The sequence below is a fragment of the Aethina tumida genome, chromosome 2 (genome assembly GCF_024364675.1).
Source record: "Aethina tumida isolate Nest 87 chromosome 2, icAetTumi1.1, whole genome shotgun sequence".
Taxonomy (NCBI): domain Eukaryota; kingdom Metazoa; phylum Arthropoda; class Insecta; order Coleoptera; family Nitidulidae; genus Aethina; species Aethina tumida.
Genome location: NC_065436.1, coordinates 31,034,918 through 31,056,662, shown reverse-complemented (window position 1 = coordinate 31,056,662; position 21,745 = coordinate 31,034,918). Strand labels below are relative to the sequence as shown.

At 30.5% G+C, this 21,745-nt stretch overlaps 3 protein-coding genes across 8 annotated transcripts in view; 2 read left to right on the top strand and 1 right to left on the bottom strand.

Annotated features, from left to right (window-relative positions):
* Positions 1-1,535: 1,535 nt before the first annotated feature.
* On the top strand, positions 1,536-5,627 carry LOC109605820 (uncharacterized). Of its 3 annotated transcripts, none has more exons than XM_020022417.2 (3): positions 1,536-1,642; positions 4,599-4,941; positions 4,994-5,627. In XM_020022417.2, exons 2-3 carry the CDS (start codon positions 4,618-4,620, stop codon positions 5,477-5,479), a joined length of 810 nt encoding a protein of 269 aa, XP_019877976.1. In that variant the 5' UTR covers positions 1,536-1,642; positions 4,599-4,617; the 3' UTR covers positions 5,480-5,627. The 3 variants fall into 3 exon arrangements, with proteins under 3 accessions (XP_019877976.1, XP_019877977.1, XP_049818614.1); XM_020022418.2 differs by lacking the exon at positions 1,536-1,642 and adding an exon at positions 1,812-1,925; XM_049962657.1 differs by lacking the exon at positions 1,536-1,642 and adding an exon at positions 4,106-4,129.
* Positions 5,628-9,434: 3,807 nt separating this feature from the next.
* Positions 9,435-17,575, top strand: LOC109605819 (flightin). Of its 2 annotated transcripts, none has more exons than XM_020022416.2 (3): positions 9,435-9,619; positions 9,996-10,235; positions 14,273-14,696. In XM_020022416.2, the coding sequence occupies exons 2-3, from the start codon at positions 10,006-10,008 to the stop codon at positions 14,562-14,564; spliced, it is 522 nt and encodes a 173-aa protein (XP_019877975.2). In that variant the 5' UTR covers positions 9,435-9,619; positions 9,996-10,005; the 3' UTR covers positions 14,565-14,696. The 2 variants fall into 2 exon arrangements, with proteins under 2 accessions (XP_019877975.2, XP_019877974.2); XM_020022415.2 differs by lacking the exon at positions 14,273-14,696 and adding an exon at positions 17,245-17,575 and having other exon boundaries at positions 9,448-9,619.
* A 1,606-nt stretch (positions 17,576-19,181) lies between these two features.
* The window catches only part of LOC109605816 (neurocalcin homolog), an 80,804-nt gene continuing 78,240 nt past the window's right edge, over positions 19,182-21,745 (bottom strand). For all 3 annotated transcript variants that reach the window (XM_049963474.1, XM_049963475.1, XM_049963473.1), the window contains exons 3-4: positions 21,189-21,496; positions 19,182-21,135 (exon numbers count right to left, since the gene is read on the bottom strand). In XM_049963474.1, coding sequence (XP_049819431.1) covers positions 20,941-21,135; positions 21,189-21,496 — 503 coding nt within the window. In that variant the 3' untranslated portion in view covers positions 19,182-20,940. The remainder of the gene's footprint in view (positions 21,136-21,188; positions 21,497-21,745) is intronic.

Genomic DNA, 21,745 nt, shown 5'->3' with positions numbered 1-21,745 from the left:
TGCCATCTATGGGATATAATAAAATATAAAAAATGTTATATAAAAAATTAGATAGATATTTGTAATTATTTATTTAATATAATTAAAAAAATTTAATTTGACTTAAAAATTTAGGGATGTTTAAAAAAAAATTTGAAATACTACAAATGTTTATTTTCTACAATGGATAAAAATTGTAACATTAATCTTTAACTTTTATTAGTTTCTTATTCTATTTTAAATTTATAAATACTATATGAACTTGAAGGTAGAAGAAATATTGGTCATAACTTTTGTTTCACTTTATTAATTTTAATAATAATGATAATATAAATCTTCATTTTGAACAGATAATTAACCCAAAAACAAGAAATAATAATACACAGGAAGTTATAAGCTTAACTTCGACACAATTATATTAATATTATGAAAGCACAAGTCATATAAACTAGATGCTTAAGTAAATAACATATATGGGAACAAGAAGTGTAAATTTTTGGTCAAAAATGATAGCTAAATCTTTAATTATACTATAAATCGAATACAATTTGGTGTTTAGAGTACTTTACAAAAATATTGCCTGCATTATCTATACGTTTTTAATGTTCTAGAACCAACATATGAGACTAATTTTATCAAAAAGATTTGTGTTCTCAGCAAAGAAATGTTTGGAAAGATAGTTTTTGTAATGAACAGTGTTATAATTTCTATTAAAAAGTAGTATAATGCAGTGATAATCAAAGAAGGATTACTGCTTAATGTTAACTGAATATATATGTGGGACCTTAAATTTAAAAAAAAAATCTAAATTGTTAATAATACTGGAAACGATTGATTATTTAGCTATAAACTATTAGCCATCTTGTCTTGGTTCTCTCAGTCTTAAGACCTCATTAATATAATTAATTATAATTTTTCTTACAATTTTACTTAGACCAATGATTAAATAATTATAATAAGCAAAAGTAAATAATTGATTTAAATTCACAGAAAGCAATGAAAGACCTTAAAGTAAAAAGCTGCTATTTATTTCAATGAAAAATAATTTTAAATTTTTTTAAAGAATTAAATTAAATTAGATCGACCTAGTTGCATTGTAGGTTCAACAATAACAGAAAAAGTAAAAAACAATAAACGTTGTTGGCATTCAATTCAGGTGGTACAGCTCATTTTTATAATATATTTTAATAAGTAATATTATAAGTAAACATTTGAATTGATGACAAAAAAACTACAGAAATTTTTTTTTTTATATTGACAATAAAATTTGAATTCAATCCTTTTATGATTAATTTTTTTATTCTATTTTTTTGATCAATTCTAAATTTAATCTCACAATTAAATTATCAACTCCAAATTTAAATTTTTTTTAAAATGATGATTTGATCATTATTTGATTTAAAAAGTCTCAACAATAAAGAAAAAATAATCCGTTTATTTCCCTAAAATTACTTGTGATCGATCTCGAATGCTTGAAGAAAAATTCACAAACAAGAATGAGAAAAAGCATCCGAATTATAAAAATATATTTCGAGTGGGAGACCGACTTTCTGGTGGGAGATTGCTCCCATAGCGTCGGCTCATTTCGACGCTAGGCGTCCATTCAAGAGTCCGTGTAGTGATTTTAATTTACCAATTAAGATTATATCCAACATAAATTTCGGTAAGTCGATCAAGCCGCACTGACTTGAACTCAAGCCGAATTAATAACAATTTTTCGTGTGTTTGTGATTTCCTCACTCCATAAATAAACCAAGCGGAACAGTTTAAAAATACCCACTGGCCTGAAATGTTAAACACTTTCTTCCCACATTGTTGCTTTTTACCATTTGCGCATTCTTCGCCGCTGCCAGTGACTCGGCCGCCCGGCTCGTCCGCATCCGTCCGATCGAAACGAAATGCGGAACGACAACTTCCGGATTTCCATCCACCGCGATTCCATACAAGTGTGTGCATTTGAAATAGGATAACCTATAATTTATTTCAACCCGGGCCACGCGATTCGGCTAATAATAGTTTTTAGAGCAAGTTACCGCATCTATCTTTACACTCCTTTTCGTTCTTTCTGTGCCGTTTATTTCGGTGGCCGGTTTATACACGCACGGATAGAACGAAGGTCGAATCGTACTCCTGGTATCCGATTCCTGGTCCCTGTGTATACGATAACTCCGGTTTTATCTGATTATTTATAGACCGCAGCCAAAAGGATTAAATACCGGTGTTTTGGAGACTGGATCGTTTTGGTGCTGTAAAATAGTCTGTTTACAAACTCATGATTTATGTGTTTAGGCTTGTTGAAACCTAATTGTAACTTAATTTAATTGTAATCAAATTTTATGCTTTTGCATCTTTTTGATTAAAAAAACCTTTTCAGCTATTTTTAAACTAAAAGGAAGAAAATTGGATTGTTTACAAAATGAGAATTTATGTGTTTGGACCATGAAAACTAAATGTATCTAAATTTAATGAATCAAAGTTCAATTTTGAGCCTCTTTTATAGTTTTAGTTTATATTTAAACTAAAAAGAAGAAAATTATTAGTTTTATTGGAAAATTAAAATAATAAAGATATAAGTATAAAAGAGGGATGTAACTAAATGAAATAAAGATCAATAAATGGAAACGGTTAAAAACCTTAGATCATACAGTATTTCGCCTAAGATCTGCAGTTTGTACCTCTTTTAAGATTTTGGTTTATATTTGAACCAAAAGTAAGGAAACTATTAGTTTTATTGGAAATTTTAAATAATAATGTAATAATTATAAAAGTGATAATTTTATAACTAAATTTAATTCAAAAGATCACCAACTAGAAAGTGTTAGAAATTTTAGATCATAGTATTACATCTAAAGATTGCATTAAAATTAACAATTTTGTTCTTATTTATATTTTAACTAAAAGGAAAAAAATTATTAGTTTTATTGGAAAATTAAAATAATAAAGTAATCAGTATAAAACAGGGATGTAACTAAATTCAAAGGATCAAAAGATCAATAAATAGAAAGGGTTAACAACCTTAGATCATACAATATGAATCTTAAATCTCCAATAAAATCTCACAATTTTGAAATTCATTTAAGGTTTTAGTTTATATTTGAACTAAAAGAAAGAAAACCATTAGTTTGATTGGGAAATTAAAATAATATAGTAATAAGTAAATTCAAAGGTTTAGATAAAGCCTGCAATAAAATTTTGAACTTCTTTAAAGGCTTTATTTTATATCTAAACTAAAAAGAAGAAAATTATTACTTTTGCTGAAAAAATAAAATAATAAACTCTTAAAGAATAAAACAGGGATGTAACTAAATTAAATGAATCAAAAGATCAATAAATGAAAAAGGTTAAAAACCTTAAATCATACATTATTTCACCTAAGGCCTGCAATAAAATCTTACAATTTTGATCCTTTTAAGGTTTTGGTTTATATTTGAAACAAAAATAAGAAATCTATTAATTTTATTGGAAAATTCAAATAATAAAGTAATAAGTACAAAATAGGGATGTAACAAAATTCATAGATCAAGAGATCAGTAAATGGAAAGGGTTAAAAACCTTAGTTCAAATCATATTACGCCTAAAGTCTACAATAAAATTTCAATCTCAATTTTGAACTTCTTTTAATGTTTTAGTCTATATTTGAATCAAAAGAAAGAAAACGGTTAGCTTAATTGGAAAATTAAAATAATATAGTATTAAGTATAATAAAAATAATTTTACACTGCCTAAATAAATGCAAAAACACGTGGATAAATTAAAACATATTATTGCCAATAAATATAAGACTGGTCATTAAATTCCACAAAATAAATAAGAATATATTTTTACTCTATTGCTCATCTTAAAAATTAACTCACAGCCCATAAAAAACAGACATTTCCCAATATGTTTCACTCACGTTATTAATGTAGACAAAAATAAACCTGGACAAAGAATTAAAACATGCCTTGATTACAATCCCGACGCATCGCGGATGTTTTCAGCGTGAAATTTCCAAATACATATTTTATTTTTAGCCATATAGCGCATCCAGCTTTGTTTTTCGTATCTTATAGAGTCAGTGAATTGTATACGTTGTGAAAATAAATGGGGTATTATAAATAGGCTAATATGAAGCACATAAATCAGTTATATTAACTGGGACATTCCTTAGGTAAGACACAACTATGCAGAAATTAATTTTAAATGCACATCAGGTGTACTTTGGTAAAATGTATAAATTTGGCACCAAACATTATGAATGTGAAAGTATTGTAGTCGATTACCAATAATCTATTAATACTTAATTTGTAGCCGTAGATGTTTCAGAGTATGAATAAATTAAATTATTATTAAGGTTTGTAATAAAAATAGACTTAGTAATTAGTGCAAAGTTTGCACAGTGGTGTACTATTTCTGCCAACTTATTTAGTATAATAGGTCAAGATATGTTATGTCGGTCCATTTGCTGGTAAATGTTCAAGGTTTCAACCAGTCGTTAAAACGCTGCAGAAGGTACAATAAATAATAGTTTAATTTTAGTTTCTTTGCTAAGAAGTGTGTGTGTGTGACACAAATGGCGGATGCGCCAGCTATACAACTTGTAAAATTTGTTTTATTATTCCTTTCTTCATTTTCCACAGATAGCATAAACACATTAAAATGTCTTCAAGAACAATATTAAGCAGACCACGTACTCGCGTCTACGATGCCAACTACAACATCGGCGAAAGCTACTACAAATCGGCCATCGACCGTTTGGACAGAAAATATTCGGGCAGGCCACTGACACCGCCTCGCGAACGCGAACCCTCTAGTCTAGCCGCTGACATTGCCGAACGTCACGCCGCCGCTTTCGCCGATGAAGACATCTCCGCCTCCAGAAGACGCGCCGACAAACTCATCAACGAAGACAACATCTTCGACTCGCGCAGCGGACGCATCGGACGTCGACCCTTCGATGATGACAACGACGTAGATGATGAGGTTTGTTACTTATGATTATTGACTTTGTTCGTAGTAATTGATGTTTTTTCAGACTTCAGTGGCACTAAGGAGGATCAGGGCCAACAAAAAGGTGTCGATAATAGACGACTTGGATCTAGAGAGTACCTCCAACAACTTGAAGACCTACCGCATGCTGGATAGGTCCGAGAAGATCCTCAATTCCGTAGGCATTAACGAGAATTCCAGACGTGCGTTGGACGAGGAAGTGTCATTCAAACGTCGTTCACTGGCCGAATCTAAGGATAACGAAGTTGGAACTACGTTGGAGAAATGGACTCCCATCGCACCAGTTGTTGAGGAGAGAAACAGTGCCGCCGCCATCAGGGCCAGACAGGCTAAGGAAAGACTGGCGGATCTGGAAGACGAAATGTCTGCCATGAACGAGAAACAGGCGGCAAGGGAACGCAGAGTCGCCAGACTCAAGGCTTTGGTCGCCGAGACTGAAATGGATGAAGTTGCTGACGTGGCGGAATCGTCGATCAGCGTGAGGAAGGAAAGAAAGTCTGTTAGATTTTAATAGTTTAATTAAAAATTGGGTTTCATAATTAGTTGGAGTTTTTTGCAACTCGTATTGTTACTTTTCATACTATTCGCATTTCTATGTATTCTGCTTCAACCTAATGTATATATGTACTATAATCCTAAATAAATTTATTTAGATTGAACTGTATTTTATTAATATTCACACTATAATGTATTACAAAGATATAACAAAATCATTTTTATAAAAAGAATAACCATTTTTCTTTAGAATGTAGAAGAAAATTTCATCATAGCATCCCTTTTCACATCATCATTAACTATTAAGAACATATACAAAATATAAACTTTTATATAACCATTCATGTATATGGATTTCTGTATTTTAATGGTCATTTTTCACAAAATGTACAATATAAAAGAAAGTAGTTATAGCTTTCCTTTTCACATCATCATTAATTATCTAGAAAATAAAATTCTTCAGCATATGACTGATTCAAGTGAAATATAAGAAAGAAATTACAAAAATTGTAGTCTAAATTTCACTTAAAATAAATACACATTATACTCTTATATAACCAGTTATTTTTAAGAATTTCTGTATTTTAATTACAGTAAGTTACTATTTTAAAATTAAAATTGTACAGAAAAATACAATTCAAAAACATTAGTACACCCATATTTCCACTAGATGGCCACAATATAAAAAAATTCAAACTAAAATTATGAGTATTACTAGTTGCAATATTTGAATAGCAAACGAACGTACGCATATTTATTTTTGTATAGTTAATTTCCCTGTCTTGTTTTGAAATTGAAAATGTAGAATTTATTTTTTCATGCACTTGATTGTGATGTTAAATTATAATTAAAACGATATTTATAGAACAATACAAGCTTTGTGTGAAGGTCAAAAAATAGGTAAAAAGAAAAAGACTGCCAAGTATAATGTGCAAGACACTTTGTCATTTATTCAATTCAGCTATCATCCCAATTAATTTTATTTAAACGTTTGATAAATGGGATTCAAACATTTATTTTAGTGTAATAAATCTAACAATAAATTCATAAATTTCTTATTTTTACTTCTGTAAGCTTACAGTAAAAATATGGAAATAAATTTGTCATTTTTTAAGTAAATAGTTTAAACGTAAAAAGTGTTATGAGTGATTTACTTTTGCAAAAATCGTCAAATTTTGATAAAACATGTCAATGAATTATATAAAATTAAAATAGAGGGAATTGTGATTTTTTTTCATATTGGCCAATTTAATAAAATAATTTATAATCGTTGGTTTCTAATGTGATTATTTATAATCACATCATATATTTATACATTTTTAAATTAAAAAAATACAATAAGAGTGTGTAATCAAATTTGACATATTGATGAAGTTGGCCTTATTATATAATGTATATTATATCATTTTAATTTTTATAATATAGAATTTGTTAAAAATGAAATTTCTTGTTTTTGAACGCACATAAATGTTAAACCAATAAAATATGAGTGGGTGTTTAAAATCGACAAATTGATGGATTATTGAGCTTATTATTCGACTGATGGGTAAAAATTAACATTACTAAATACTAATCAATTCGTCTTACATTCATTATGTAAATTTTATAAATTAAGTTTAGTGTATTAGTATGAGTTATAATTTTCTCTAGATGTAGATTTGTTGAGTAATAGCCTTATTATTCTACATCTGACTGAGGATCAAGAATATTGCCACAATAGTATTTTAACAACAAGGAGAAATATTCTATCTAACTTTAAGGCAAGACTTTATTGGTTATTTGACTTGTTTTATAAGATTATTTTAATTTTTTTGAGGGAAATTAAAATCAAATTTGACTAATTGATGGAGTATTGTCATTATTCGACTGGTGGGTAATATATTAAATAATCAAGTTATATATGTATCTTTTATACTGTCATTTTAATTTTTTTGACATGGAAGATGTAAAACTTTTTGTTGTTGAAATCATATAAATATTCAAACAATAAAATAACAACTGAAGTTTTTAATCAAATTTGATAGTTTGATGCAGTATTGCTTTTTATTAATAAATATACATAATAAATGTACATTTATTATGTATATTGTATAAATTAAGTTTGGTTTATAACAACAAAGAAAAATATTAGATATAGTGTAGCCTATAAGCCTATTGTATCTATTTAGCACAAAATGAAATAATTGAAAGTACAAAAAGTCTAAGTATTATTGAAATTAATGATGACTATGATGATGATGAAAGTACAAAAAGTCTAAGTATTGTTGAAATTAATGATGACAATGATCCAAATAATTAAAATAATGTTGAAAATCAAGTGCACTGAAATTTATGTAAATACATAACACTGTCCATAAATAATACGATTGTAAATTAATTAAAATTGTATTTATATTTTGTCATGATTTTCTACAGCCCGTAATATATTTGAATAATAAAAAACGATATAAACATACATATAATTGTTACTCGGAGTGTCAATTTAATTTAAACATCATGTTTGAAGTTTTCACTTCTATTGGCGGTCTCTATAACTGCCATAACAACAAGAAAAAAGAATCTTATCAAATTTAAATAAAGAGTTTCTTGATAGTCCATTTATACAGTAGGAAAAGCGTTTAACCCGTCTGAATTTAGAGAGAGACAGTAGAAGTCTATCCCATGGAGGGAGACTTCATATCTCTATTGCACATGATGTCTCTTTCAGGATTCGAATAGTTCAAACACTTTTTGTACTGTATAGTAACTTTAATATGTATGATATGAAATACATAAAGTTACACCAATAAAATATCAATAGAAGTTTATAATCAAATTTGACACATTGTTGTAGTATTGATATTATTATTTGACTGATTGGTAAAGAATTACCAAATGTAAAATTAACTAAAATATTTATTAATATAGATTTATTTATTTATGTAAATTAAATTTAATATATTAATTACGAGATTTAGTTTTCATGGAGATCTATTGAGTAATAGCCTTATTATTCAACCTATGAGTCAAGAATAGTATGATTAATAATATTAATATTATTTTAATACATGGAGAGATATTCTAACCAACTTTAAGCAAAGATTTTATTGGTAATAAGACCTGTTTTATAATGTCATTTTATTTTTATTTTTTTTTTTTTTGATATTGAATATGATTGAATATGTAAACTTTCTTGTATTTGAAAGAAGATAAATATTATACCAGTAGAATACCAGAGGAAGTTTAAAAGCAAATTACATTAATTGATGGAATATTGCCCTTATTATTCTAGTGCACTGGTGGGTAAAGAAGAATATTATTATTATTATTATTATTATTATTATTATTACTATTATTTTATGTAAATTAAATTTCATATATTATTTATGAGAAAATTTTACTTTTTATGTAGATCTATTGAGTATTATCATTTAATAATATTATTATTAATAATAACCATAAGAAATATTAATTAACTTAAAAAAATAATATAATTTAATTTTTATTATATGGAATGTGTTCTTTTAATATTGAATGCATATAAATACTAAATTTTATTATATTATTGTTAACAACAAAAAGAAAAATTTTAGTGGCATTTTATGGATGTTTTCATAGGCAGCTTCACGTATTTTATGATGTGTTATAATAACTGTTACTTATGCATGAAGTAATTAAATATACATTAAAAATAATATTCGTATTGTTCTCCAGAATGCCAGGCGAGGCACTATTTATGTTAGCGGACAGTGCACGACACAAATAACCCTCCTGCCAAGATTAAAACTCGGACTGCCAATCATTGCACTAATTGCCGTATTGACATTAAGATCGGAATTGAGCACGTAACAGGGCCCCGTGTCGGAAAACAATGAGAAAGCGCGACAGCCGATGGCGTCGTGACGCGAAACCGCCAATACACGTTACCGCACAATACGTTGCGATATAAATAAAGCGAAAACTTTTGAGCAAAATGCGAATTCGGCGCGAGGTCGAAGGGTTAAGGTGGGTTTCCTGAAGGATAAATAAAGAATGGCTGTGCGCCCGTTCGCGTAGGGGGGGATAGGTTCGTGTCGTCGGCGAGCTTAAGCTTAAGTTAACGGGTTCCGCGGTCAGATCATTAAAGCTCCTGTTTAACAACGTCTTCGGCCCCATCGAATAAGCCAACGAGCAACAAGTGAGTCCGGGTGTTCGGTTCAGTGTTGTGTGTGTATTTTGTGTTGTGTTATTTCTTATGAATATACTCATTTTTTCAAATTTTAACATAAATAAAGAAATATTAATTTTTATAATTTCATAAAAAATTATACCAGAACTAGGAATTTATTTTTGCGGCATAGGAAATTTCAAATATTATTTTTATCTGATAATCACCATAATTTAATAGAACTTGTTTTGCTTTTAATCATGATTAGGAAATTAGGAGAACATTTTCACTTTATTTTCAAAACAATATAAATTATTTTAATTGTTCAATTTAGTTAATTTTATACAAATTTTTATTCATAAATTTTCTAAAACAAAAAAAAAAAATTAATGAATTTCCAACTTAGATAATTAACAATGGCGGATGACGACAACGCGGACTGGTTCACCCAAGACGACGAACCTGCAGCGGAGGCCGAAGCTGCGCCTGCAGCGGCAGCTGCAACTGGTGGTGGTGGCGGAGAAGCCGCCGCTGGCGGTGAAGAGGCTGCTGCTGGAGGAGCACCCGCTGAAGAAAAGGTAGAAGAAGTAGAACATGAAGAGTACTTAGATCCGGACAAGCTCCTACTCTTTAGACATTGGATAAGGTATGATAATAAATATATGATTGTGTTTTTTCAATAATATGTCCTCTGTAATCAATTTATTTATAAATTTTATTTTTTATTTTAAATAACATTTGGTTAAATAATTTTTGCTCACTAAACCCAACAACTTACAGTGGACAAATTATATAAAAAAATCCCCTTTTTATACTCTTAACACTTGACTTTAATAATGGTTTTAAGTAATATATAAAAAAGTGACAATTCTGATAAATCAGTTTGTCTTTTTCAATAGTACTTTATTTTTTTATTTAAGGAAATATGTTGACCAAAATCAGTAAATTACAGTGGGCAAATTATATACAAAAAATCCTCTTTTTATACTCTTTGTACTTGACTTAAATAATGGTATTAAATAATATATAAATTATCTTTGTGTTATTTCAACAGTAAGTTTGAAAGCACATATTAAACTAATAAAAGACTATAATATTCTATATTTTATATTAATGCACATTTATTTAGTAAATTAAGTTTGTTTTATTAGTTATGAAATAATATTTTATTTTTAATGTAGATTTATTGAGTAATAGCCTCATTATTCAACATACCAGTAAAGAATGGCAAAATTAATTAATTCTTTAATAATAAAATTATTATGTATTATGTAAGAAGAAAGAATTTTTATTTAAAATAAATAGCTGTTTTAGTTAAATTATTTTTGTTCACCAAAATCAATAAATTGACAAATTGGCAAATTATACCGAAAATTACTCTCTTCACACCCTTTTCACTTGAATTTTTGAATGGTATTAAGTAATATATAAAATAATGTGGCAATTCTAAAAATATGTTTGTGTTTAACAGTATGTTTCAAAGCACAATATTAAATCAATAAAAAAACAATGAAGGTATATAATCAAATTTGACAAATTAATAAAGCATTGGTATTATTTTTCGCAAATAGGTAAAGAATAGTATTACTAGAAGCATTAATGCACATTTATTTAGTAAATTATGTAAATTAAATATAGTTTATTAGTTATGAAATAATAATTTATTTTTAATGTAGATCTATTGAGTAATAACCTCATTACTTAACTAGTAAAAAATGACAAAATTAAATAATTAATTCTTCAGCACTAAAATTATGAATTATTATGTAAGAAGAAAATAAATAAATAGCTGTTTTAGTTCAATTATTTTTAGCAACAAAAAACAAATTATATCAAAAATTTCTGTTTTTATACTCTTTTCATTTGACTTAAATAATGTTATAAGTAATATACAAAATAATATGATAATTCTAACAAATCTATTTGTGCTATTTCAAGAGTATCTTTAAAACCACAATCAAATTTGACAGATTAATGAAGTAGAATTACAGATAGGTAAAGAATAACATTATTAGATAAAACTAGGTAAAATATTTATCTTTTATAAATGTACATTTCGTAACTTTAGTTTATTAGTTATAATATTTTACTTTTGATGTAATTCTATTGAGTAATACCTTCATTATTTAGCATACCAGTAAAGAATAGCAAAATTAATCATTCAATTTAAGGAGAAATATTCTATCCAACAACAAATATTTTATTGGTATAAAAAAATAGCTGCTTAAACCATTATTTAAGTAATATATAAAATAATTCGACAATTCTGTTTATGTTGTTTCAACACCTTTGTACCCTTTGTACTTAATTTGATTTTTTTAAATTTATATACATTAAATATATACTAAAACAAGTAAATTATTACAGTGGACCATTACATTCAAAAATTCTCTTTTTACACTCATTACACTTGATATAAACAATTTCATTAAATAATAAAAAAAATTATGAACCATATAATTTTATCTTGGAACTCTCATTATTATTATTTTTTTGAGATTTTTGGGATAGTGGAAGTGAATAAAATTCTTGATATACCAATATTCTTTATCATTTATTTTCGAAGACCATTATCACGAAAAATTGAAAATTCTAAGATAAAATTATAACATATCATGTATTTTTGAAAACATTTATCTCAAAACATTCAAAATTCTAGTATAATAATAAAAATCAAATTATCCCAAAAAGTAAGAATTACAATATAATATATTAAGCGTAAACAATATTTGAATTTTATAAAAAAAACTTCCTACGAGTTAGATAAGTATATTTTGACTTATGGAATGCCATAGATACAATCTTTTATTGTTTAACCATTGTACTGTGGTAAAAAATAGAGTGGTTCTAGTGATTTATTACTACTTAATTTTAATTTTTTGGCAACGATTTGGTCAACGTTTAATAGAATGTCAAACTGCCGGACAAGATAATTGATGTGGTTTGTCTGCATCACAACAAAAAATATCCGGTAGGACGGTGGTTATGTATTTTTAATTTTCCCAACGTCAGATTCCTCGTAAATTAGTTTTAAATCGAAGAATTTGGTGGAACTTCAACGGAAGATAAATCACCGTTGTCGAAATTTTTCTCGATGACCGTCAAACGAAAGATGTGAGTGAATTATTGGAACATCTGCATTCGAGTCAATGCCAGGATATTTTGTATGAAGCGACAGGATGAAGTAAATTTACTTCGTGGATTACTTAACGGATACACAGAGCAGATATTTTCGAAAGAACGTTGTAAAATAAAGCTGAATTAGACGGAATTTCTTTTACTCAATATTTTTCAACTCGATCCGTTTTATAAAATGATTAATATAATTTAACAGAATGTTGGCAAAAGTCAACGATATTTATCCGTGAAAATGAACGATAAGGACAGTTGAGTCTAGTTGATTTTCCACTCCAGTTATTGTTTACGCATTGGCCAACCGGCGGCAAGTTAAATCGGACATGAAATCCCATACGCACTCCCCGCAACACCTTTTGAAGTCCGTTAGACCATGCGATTTATTAAAACCGACAGCGTTGCACGGGATCGCGGATTTGACAAATTGCCCCGCCGCTCTCGGATACATCTGTCGACGACAATTAAATCGGGACAATGAAGGGAACAAATGCCAATGTAACAAAACGAGAAAATAGCATATTTACATAATGTCCCAGGTATCCAACCACTCACCAACGCTTATTTTTAGACAGTTTTCTGCCGCGTCTAATACTAAAGTCGAGTCATGTCGGGCTTGTGCAATCAGCCACTGAAAATTTTTGCACTCACTCAAAATGCCGATTTATCTCTCCGAAACTAGATCAACGATAAATTAAAAAAAAATAAACAAAAAGTACCAGAAATTTTTGAAAATCCTTTTTTGGCTTCGCCCCTACTCAGCATCCGGATTCGTGGCGGTATATTAAAATCACCCAAATATTTTCCTGACCGATAAACATTTCATCGTGTCCTGTAATATAAATAAATTAAACGTAAATTTATAGGACACCACTTCGTAAATCTCATTTTCAGGTATTTTGCGTTAGCTCATTAAAAAAATATCTGCGCCGCACGTATTTTATTTTAATTGTTGTAAATATTTGGCCGGGGCTAATTTTAAACGTTTTTTATGGACGCTAATGAGTGGGCCAAAATAGAAATTTCGATTACACGCCAATTACTTGTAACGATTTTGATTAACCAGTGGTTTTTATATAATTTTTGTAAAAAAGGTAAGTAGTTAAAAATTTAAATTGTCGCTTGAGCTTTTTAATAAATTGGCTATCGCTTTTAGTTATTTTAATTTTTTAAGTTGTAGCATTGTAATTTAAAATTTTTACGAACATTCTTTGGCACTGTTAATTCGTACATTATGTTTTTAAGTGACTAAGACGTATTATTTATATTTTTTGGCAAATTAGCCACCTTATAATTCATCAAATGGCGGCCGCATCAGCCAAAAGAAATCAAGAGTTTAGTTATTCACGTTAATAAATGGACCTATCTAGATGTTTGTGTAAATAATATTATAAACATTGTTCTGTTTAATATAAATAAAACAAATAAATTAGCAATTATATTAATGGACATCCACATTTACACATACGCAGCCCTTATCCACTAATCAAATACCTTCCACCGCAAATAAAACCTGTTGCTTATGAGCTTTAAGTATATTTTTGTTTGCAGACCGAAATTCCTTCAGTACAAGTACCTGTACGACTACAGACAAAACTACTACAACGACGTGATCGATTATCTGGACAAACGTGCCCACGGCATCAAAAGGGAAATACCACACGCCCAAACCTGGGCGGAAAGAACTGTGAGAACGTTGAAGAGCAGTCAAAACGCCGAAGAGTTCAGGAGGAAGCTGAAAGAGGACAGGAGTTTGGTGGAGAGGAGCAGATCGAGCGGTCAGCTGTTCCGCATCTGTTGCAAGGACTCCATCAACAGGAGATACTCAAAACTGTTATACTGAACGAGGCAGCACAAGTTCATAGCGACAAAAGACATGTATTATTTCCATCATTGCCAGATAGTTTAGTGAATGTAATGATATGTTGTTATTGTGACAAATATGTATTATCTTTTATCAATAAATTTAATTTTTAACGATGTGTTATTTACTGTTTTAAAACGAATTTGGACTTTACAATTCCTAGACAAAATACAGAGATATATAAAACAAAACTATAAAAGTAAAATCTGAATTGTACCTACAGTAGTGAGCATAAATACATGAACTATAAATACCCCAAATGTTTATTGTTTCTTCTATTACTGTTGTGTCAATTGGTCAAATTGGTAACATTTTACTTTATCACAAGAATAATTATAATTCAGCATTATCAAGACATAGTGAAACAAGAACAGATGGCTAAGACTTAAATAAGGGCTAAGGGTTAAAGTTCTAGAAAATATTGGAAGAAAATCGATAACTGGATAATTCGAATGTCAAAAAACAATCGAATCTTATCGTCAACTGAAATTAAAGCCAATCTGGACGAAACTGAACTTGCTGAAGTTAGCTCAAGGACTGTGAGAAGATGGATACTGAATGGGGGTGTGTGTGACCTCAGACCTACAAGAAAAATCCTATTTTCTATTAAAATTCGAATGCACAATTTTGACTTCACATCACTGGATCACAGAATAGGGGAGACGAGCAGTTTTGAGTGGCAAGTCTAAATTTAATTTATAAAAATATAATGGTTCTGTTTATGTTAAACATTCTACAGAGACGAAACTAGACTAAAAATTTGTTATACCTCAGTGAAATATAGTGGCGGTTCAATTATTCTATGGAGATTCTTCTGACGTAGGCTTCCTTAAACTGCAATTTAAATAATAATTTGCTTCTATATACTGACGAAATGATGCTCTTAATACATGTGTTTCAACATGAAAACGTCGTCGTTGTTCGTCCCAATCTTCAGACATCAACCCTATAGAAAATATGGGGGATGACGTTTATAAACCAAATTCACATCAATTGAAGAAACTTGAAGGAATATAGACTTGTATATTCGATGTAGTCCATATCACGAAGATAAGCCAAAATTATAAAACAAAAAGGATAGTATACAAGTGTTAAATTAAATTACACAGATTTAATCATTAAAAGTTCCTTTCAAAATTAAAGTTGCTATATTTACCTCTTTATACAGAAAAATATATATATCATTTTATAGAATTTGCTGTAAAACAAGAAGATTTATGACTAAAATAATTCACATTTTAAAAATTGCTATAATAATGACCACTATTGTAAGTGTGTTATCTTATCTTATCTATCTTTCTAAAATATTTTCCAGTTTAATCCGGTTCTATCTTCATTTGTGTATAAGATATTCCATTTTTTCATTTTTTTGACAAATGAAGAGAGTAACTAAAATGTCTGTCTTATTAACATTTATAATGTTGATATCCTTCTTTATACATATGTTAACTAAAAGAGAGATTACAAAAAATATGAAAAAATATTCATTTTGTTTTAATTTCATGTTGTTAATTTGTCAAATTTTGTTAAAAATATCCAAAATAGTAAATTATTCTATTTTCATATGAATATGCTTCAACACTCCAATAGAAAATAATATTCTATCACAAAATCCTTTTAAAATAAACGATTTATCAGTATTTGATGCAGTAAAAATATTAATTTCAGTTATATTTACATATCAATAAAAAATAAAATGGTGGGACGAATGGTTTTGAATCATTCCCTTTAAAAAAAGAAAGTTAATGATATATAAAATAGGAAAATGTTAAGCGAAAAGATCAAACACCCTGGAACACTATTAATAGCTCTAGACACTTTTGTTAATGAGGTATAATTCGAAAATGTAATATTTATAAATTTACTTCAAAGTCCTAACTGCTACTACTAATTAATAACACAACACTCAATGATTATTTTTTAGTATTGTACAAATTTCTAATGAATAAATTAGGTGAATCACCCTGTATATCTTAATTAGCATCATAAAAATTCATACAAATAAATTTTAAACATTGTTAATTACTGTAGTCCGTTAATTTTAATGAAAATTAATGTATAAAAAGAGAGATATAAATTAAATTTAATGGCCAATTAAAATGTTTTATTAAAAGCAATTACTCCAAAAATAGTCCTCACGTTTGAAGTATTGAATGTACAATGTATTACGGGATGTTTCCAGTAAACATACAAAATCCATTCAGTCGTTAAATATACGCTGGCATATTATCGTTTGTGAAATCATTAAAATGCTTTCGAGAGGGAATCTGTATTGCACGTGCCAAAAAACATATAAATTCGGTAACCCTAAATGAATCGAGGTGGCTTCATTTAACATAACTAGTATTAAAAAATATTACGCACATCGAAACTATTTCGCATAAGTGGCCACGTTTCAAAACGTGCGTTTTGCAAACCGTAATTAATTACCCGTTATAAAACTTACCGACTGCGTAGCCGTTCCGACAGCAATTTGGCCGGGCTTAAATTAAAAACACGTTGGGTAAGATGATAATGAATTCTTGGCTATTGTATGGAGCTATTGTTATAATTTTGCGGCTTGGCGAAATTACGGCGTCCACGTGTGACATTAATAGACCTCCCGAGAATAACGTTTCAACGACTTGAAAAATTAATACATTTTACTTACTTTTTTCAGACCCAAAGCGTCCGAATACAGATACCTGAGCAACTACCGCAAGTATTACTATGACGACATACTGGAAGTGTTGGACATGAGGAGAAGGGGCATCAGGAGCAAGATACCGAAAGCTCAGTCGTGGGCCGAGAGGATTTTGAGGGCCGAAAAGGATCCGCTATTCAAGATCCAGAAGTTCGATAGGTTTTTGGAGGACGTCAAACTCGTGACCAGGTCGGAAATCAGTGGATACTTCCACAGCTACTATTCCAAGGAAACTTTCAACAAACGCTGCTCCAGATTGGTTTACTGAACTTACGTTATTTACATTGTAATAAAATAGTGGAAGGAAGCAGGGTATTTTAATTGATGGTGGGGTAAGATTGGGAGACAGTTCTAATCATTTTTATGGTTATCCACTAAACGGGATTTTTAGTCGAATCTGAGATGATTCCATGTGTTAAAAATTTTCAGACAGGTAGCTGACACGAATGTACTGAACACATCCAATTAAATCGAAATGAAGTGCAGAACGAGATTTACAAATTATGTCTTTTATATTTTTGAAGAGAAAACTTCTTTAGTCGCGTTGGACACTTTTTGGTAGGGGAAAATCTTATGGGTTCGGGTCACCGACATGCTCGTCCTTCTTTTGTTAATTCAGACAAAAAAAAGTTGTTGATTTGGCTGGTAACCTCGGTTACTAGACCAACAGACTATGTGTCTGCCGGCGTTTCAAGAGGTACCCGAGAACTAGACTAAAATCCCGGATCTAGAGGGTGAGTTACAGCTGGACATTTGAAAGCATTTTGAAATCAGGTAAAATTTTTCTAATGACGGGTTGTACATATTTTGGTTCCAATTACAATCGAAGGAGGGATGTTTATTAAGCAAAAGTAAAACATACTTGTTTTTCATACCGTCAACAAAAGTGTGTAAACTGAAAATTAGCCTCCCTAACAAATAATAATAGATTTAATGAATTTTTAGAAGTGAAAACTTCTTTAGCCGCGTTGGGAACTTTTTGGTAGGAAAATATTATGCGTTCGCGTCATTGACATACTCATGACTGTCGCACGCGCAGTATGCTGTGCGCATTAGATACTTTTTGGATCAGTGAAATCTCGTGCGATCGCGTCACCGACATGCTTATACCAGTATATCTATAGCTATACAGTTGACGTATAGTGCTGTTTATATCTTATAAGTGAAATTGAATGCATTTAGTGAAAAATTTATTTAAATATGTCCAATGATCGAAAACTTAGAACTACAAAACATAAAGGACAATCGATGTCGCTTTTACGCGATACTTATATAAACTTGAATCAAACATTTTCATCTCTTACTTTAGTTACCATAAGCCTATTGTATCTTTTTTAGAACAAAATGGAATAATTGAATGTACAAAAAGTCTAAGTATTGTTGAAATTCATGATGACAATGATGCAAACAATTAAAATAATGTTAAAAATCAAGTTCATTGAAACTTAAATAAATACAAATACTATTCATAAATATGATTGTATATTAATTGTTAGTTTAATTGAATTGTATTTATATTTCACCATGCACAGCCCGTAATATATTTAAATAATAAAAAAACCATATGAACATGCATAAAATTGTTGCTCGGAGTGTCAATAGATGTGAAAACCAATTGAACCAATAATTGTAACAAATTATTCTTTAGAAACTATGAGTGGGTGAGCGTACACAATCCGCTGTTGGATGACAGATGCGACCCCAGCATCACTATCGGAACTCAATAATAAGATAATAAAATGAATGAGAGAGAGAGATCAATCAAAAACCACAAGACACCACCTAAACTGCAACCAACTCAAACACTATTTCAGATTGGTTTACTGACTTAATTTATATTATTATTATAAAATAGTGGAATGAACTAGGATGTTTTAATTGATGGTAGGGTAGGAAAGGTTGAATAAAACATATTTAGTTTGATTAATGCATCAGCAATTTTATTTTGATATTACATGAAGTAGACAAGTAGTATCGATAATCAAAACCAGATACGCGCAAGACTTGGGAAGATCATAGATATAATGTTGATGTTATCAGTTGTTCTTGCACTTGTTTTGTGCGATGGCCGGCGAACGGCCCGCATTTGTATGTTTTCGAACTCGACTAGAAAACTATACCTACTCACAATTCATAGTTAGGCCTTGGTACTAACGTTATGTTCTCTTCAAAAATGTCTAACCGTTACTTTTGTAATATCCGTGTTGTTATAATTAAGTATAATTTTATTTATTGAGTAAAACTAGGTCAAGTCAGCCAATCGACAGTTCTGATCATTTTTATGGTTATCCACTAAACGGGATTTTTAGACGAATCTGAGATGATCCCATGTCTAAAAATTGTCTTTTTTTGTTTCACATATAACAGCGGACGGGGAATTAAAAAATGATCAGATAAGTAGTCGACACGAATGTACTGAACACATCCAATTAAGTCGAAATGAAGTGCAGAACGAGATGTACAAATTATGTTTTTTATATTTTTGAAGTTTTCGTAAGAACGAGGCAGGTGAGAGCGAATTGCGTGGACCGACGGCGAAATTTCCTTTCTTAAATACGTAGAAACGGTGGTCTAAAATCATCCGAGAACTACCTATAAAATGCTACGCTACGTTCACCGTTGGCCACGAACATTTCGGTAAAAAGCACCAAGATATATATAATTGTAACATTGGAACATTACAATAAAATAGACCATCTACATTCAACTTCATCAAAATTACATAAAAACTTTTCAAAACAGTAACATTCAATCGATATATTCGAATAATCAGAGTTGGAGAATAAGAATAATAGTATTATATATAAGTTCGTCAGGTTTAAATTTCAACGAGCAAACTTCAATTCAAACTATCGCAATTGTCATATCGAAATAAAGCAACAAAAACGGTGATGTATATACAAAAACTTAAAATTAAACAAAACTAAAATGCCTACTTGCTTTTTACACAATACTATAAATTAGTTGCGTCAATTTATTCACAGATCACAATTGCACCATGTTAGTTTTTAGGATACTTAAGTGGCAGAAACATACCGTACAAATTGAGGATTAAACACTAAGAACCAACATTTAAATGCAATGCAGCACTAACTCATAAAATTATCGATAATTTGAGCAGAATTGGGGACAACAATAACTGTGGGAACGAATTTTATGGGATGGTGCCTGCACAGTTTGAATTGAAGGGTAATTCTGCCTATGAGAATTTACTCAAAAATCTTGCTTAATAATTATTTATTCTAAATTAAATTAGGATTAAATATGTTACTCTAGAAACTATGCGAGGGTGAGCGTAAACAATCCGCGGTTGGACAACAGATGCGGCCCCAGCATCACAATCGAAACCCAATAATAACGAAACAAAACAAATCAATAAGGTAAAAATTAAAAGAACTCAACCGGGACGTCTGAGCAATACCTCGCGATCACACATGAGTGGTTGATACACAACATAAGATGAAGTAGTCTCTGAGGCTTCGGGCTGGTCCTCGGCCCTCCGATGTCCCGTGGCATACCGCCACATCGTCGAACCAGATGATATGTACGAATGAGAGAGAGAGAGAGATCCAATCAAAAACCACAAGACACCGCTGAAACTGGAACCAGCCCACTCTTCACAACTACCGAACAGGGATAGTCTTTGTCGGGATGTTGGGGGGTAAACTGGGACTACTGGGCCTGGGGATCGCACTGCAACAGCCGGACAATGGACGGGTCGCTCTTGGCGCCCTCGATGAACTCCTCCAAACTGAGTTTGCCGTCTTTGTTGCGGTCCATCTGTCGAAAGATTTTGTCGGTGCGTTTCTCCGGCGTGCTCTCGTCCTCCGGCATTTTCATCACCGAACCAACCATTTTGTATATCGCCTGCAACAAATCGATTTTAAACTCGCACAAAATCCGGCGACAAAACAGCTAACCGTGACGATTTCCAGCATTTCCTGACGGGATATGTACCCGTTACCGTCTAAGTCGTACATACTGAACGCCCACTTGAGCTTCTGCTCGAGCTTGCCCCTGGAGGTGACGGACAGTGCGCAGAGGAACTCCCGGAAATCGATGGTACCGTCGCCGTTGGCGTCGAACGTGCGGAACACATGTTCGGCGAATTTACTAGCATCGCCGTAAGGGAAAAAGTTCCCGTAGATCTTCTTGAACTCCTCCACCGACAAATGTCCGCTAGGACAGTCCTTCAAGAAGCCCTTGTACCATTCCTGGATCTCCGCATCTGAAAAACAATTTGGAGAATGGTTAAACGTTTAAGTGCCTCACTCAAAGTGTAAGATGCCATTTCGTATCACACTACGCTTCGTCTTTCATTTGCAATTTAGGACGAAACTTTAATTTCACGTTCTTTTAGCCTGTCTGGAAATTTAATAAGCTGAAAAGTGCGCTATCTCCGTATAAAAAAAGCGAAATTAAAAGGCTCCTTGGCCGCGTGCAATTTTAAAAGCAGGAAGCCGCCAAGGAAAATTGC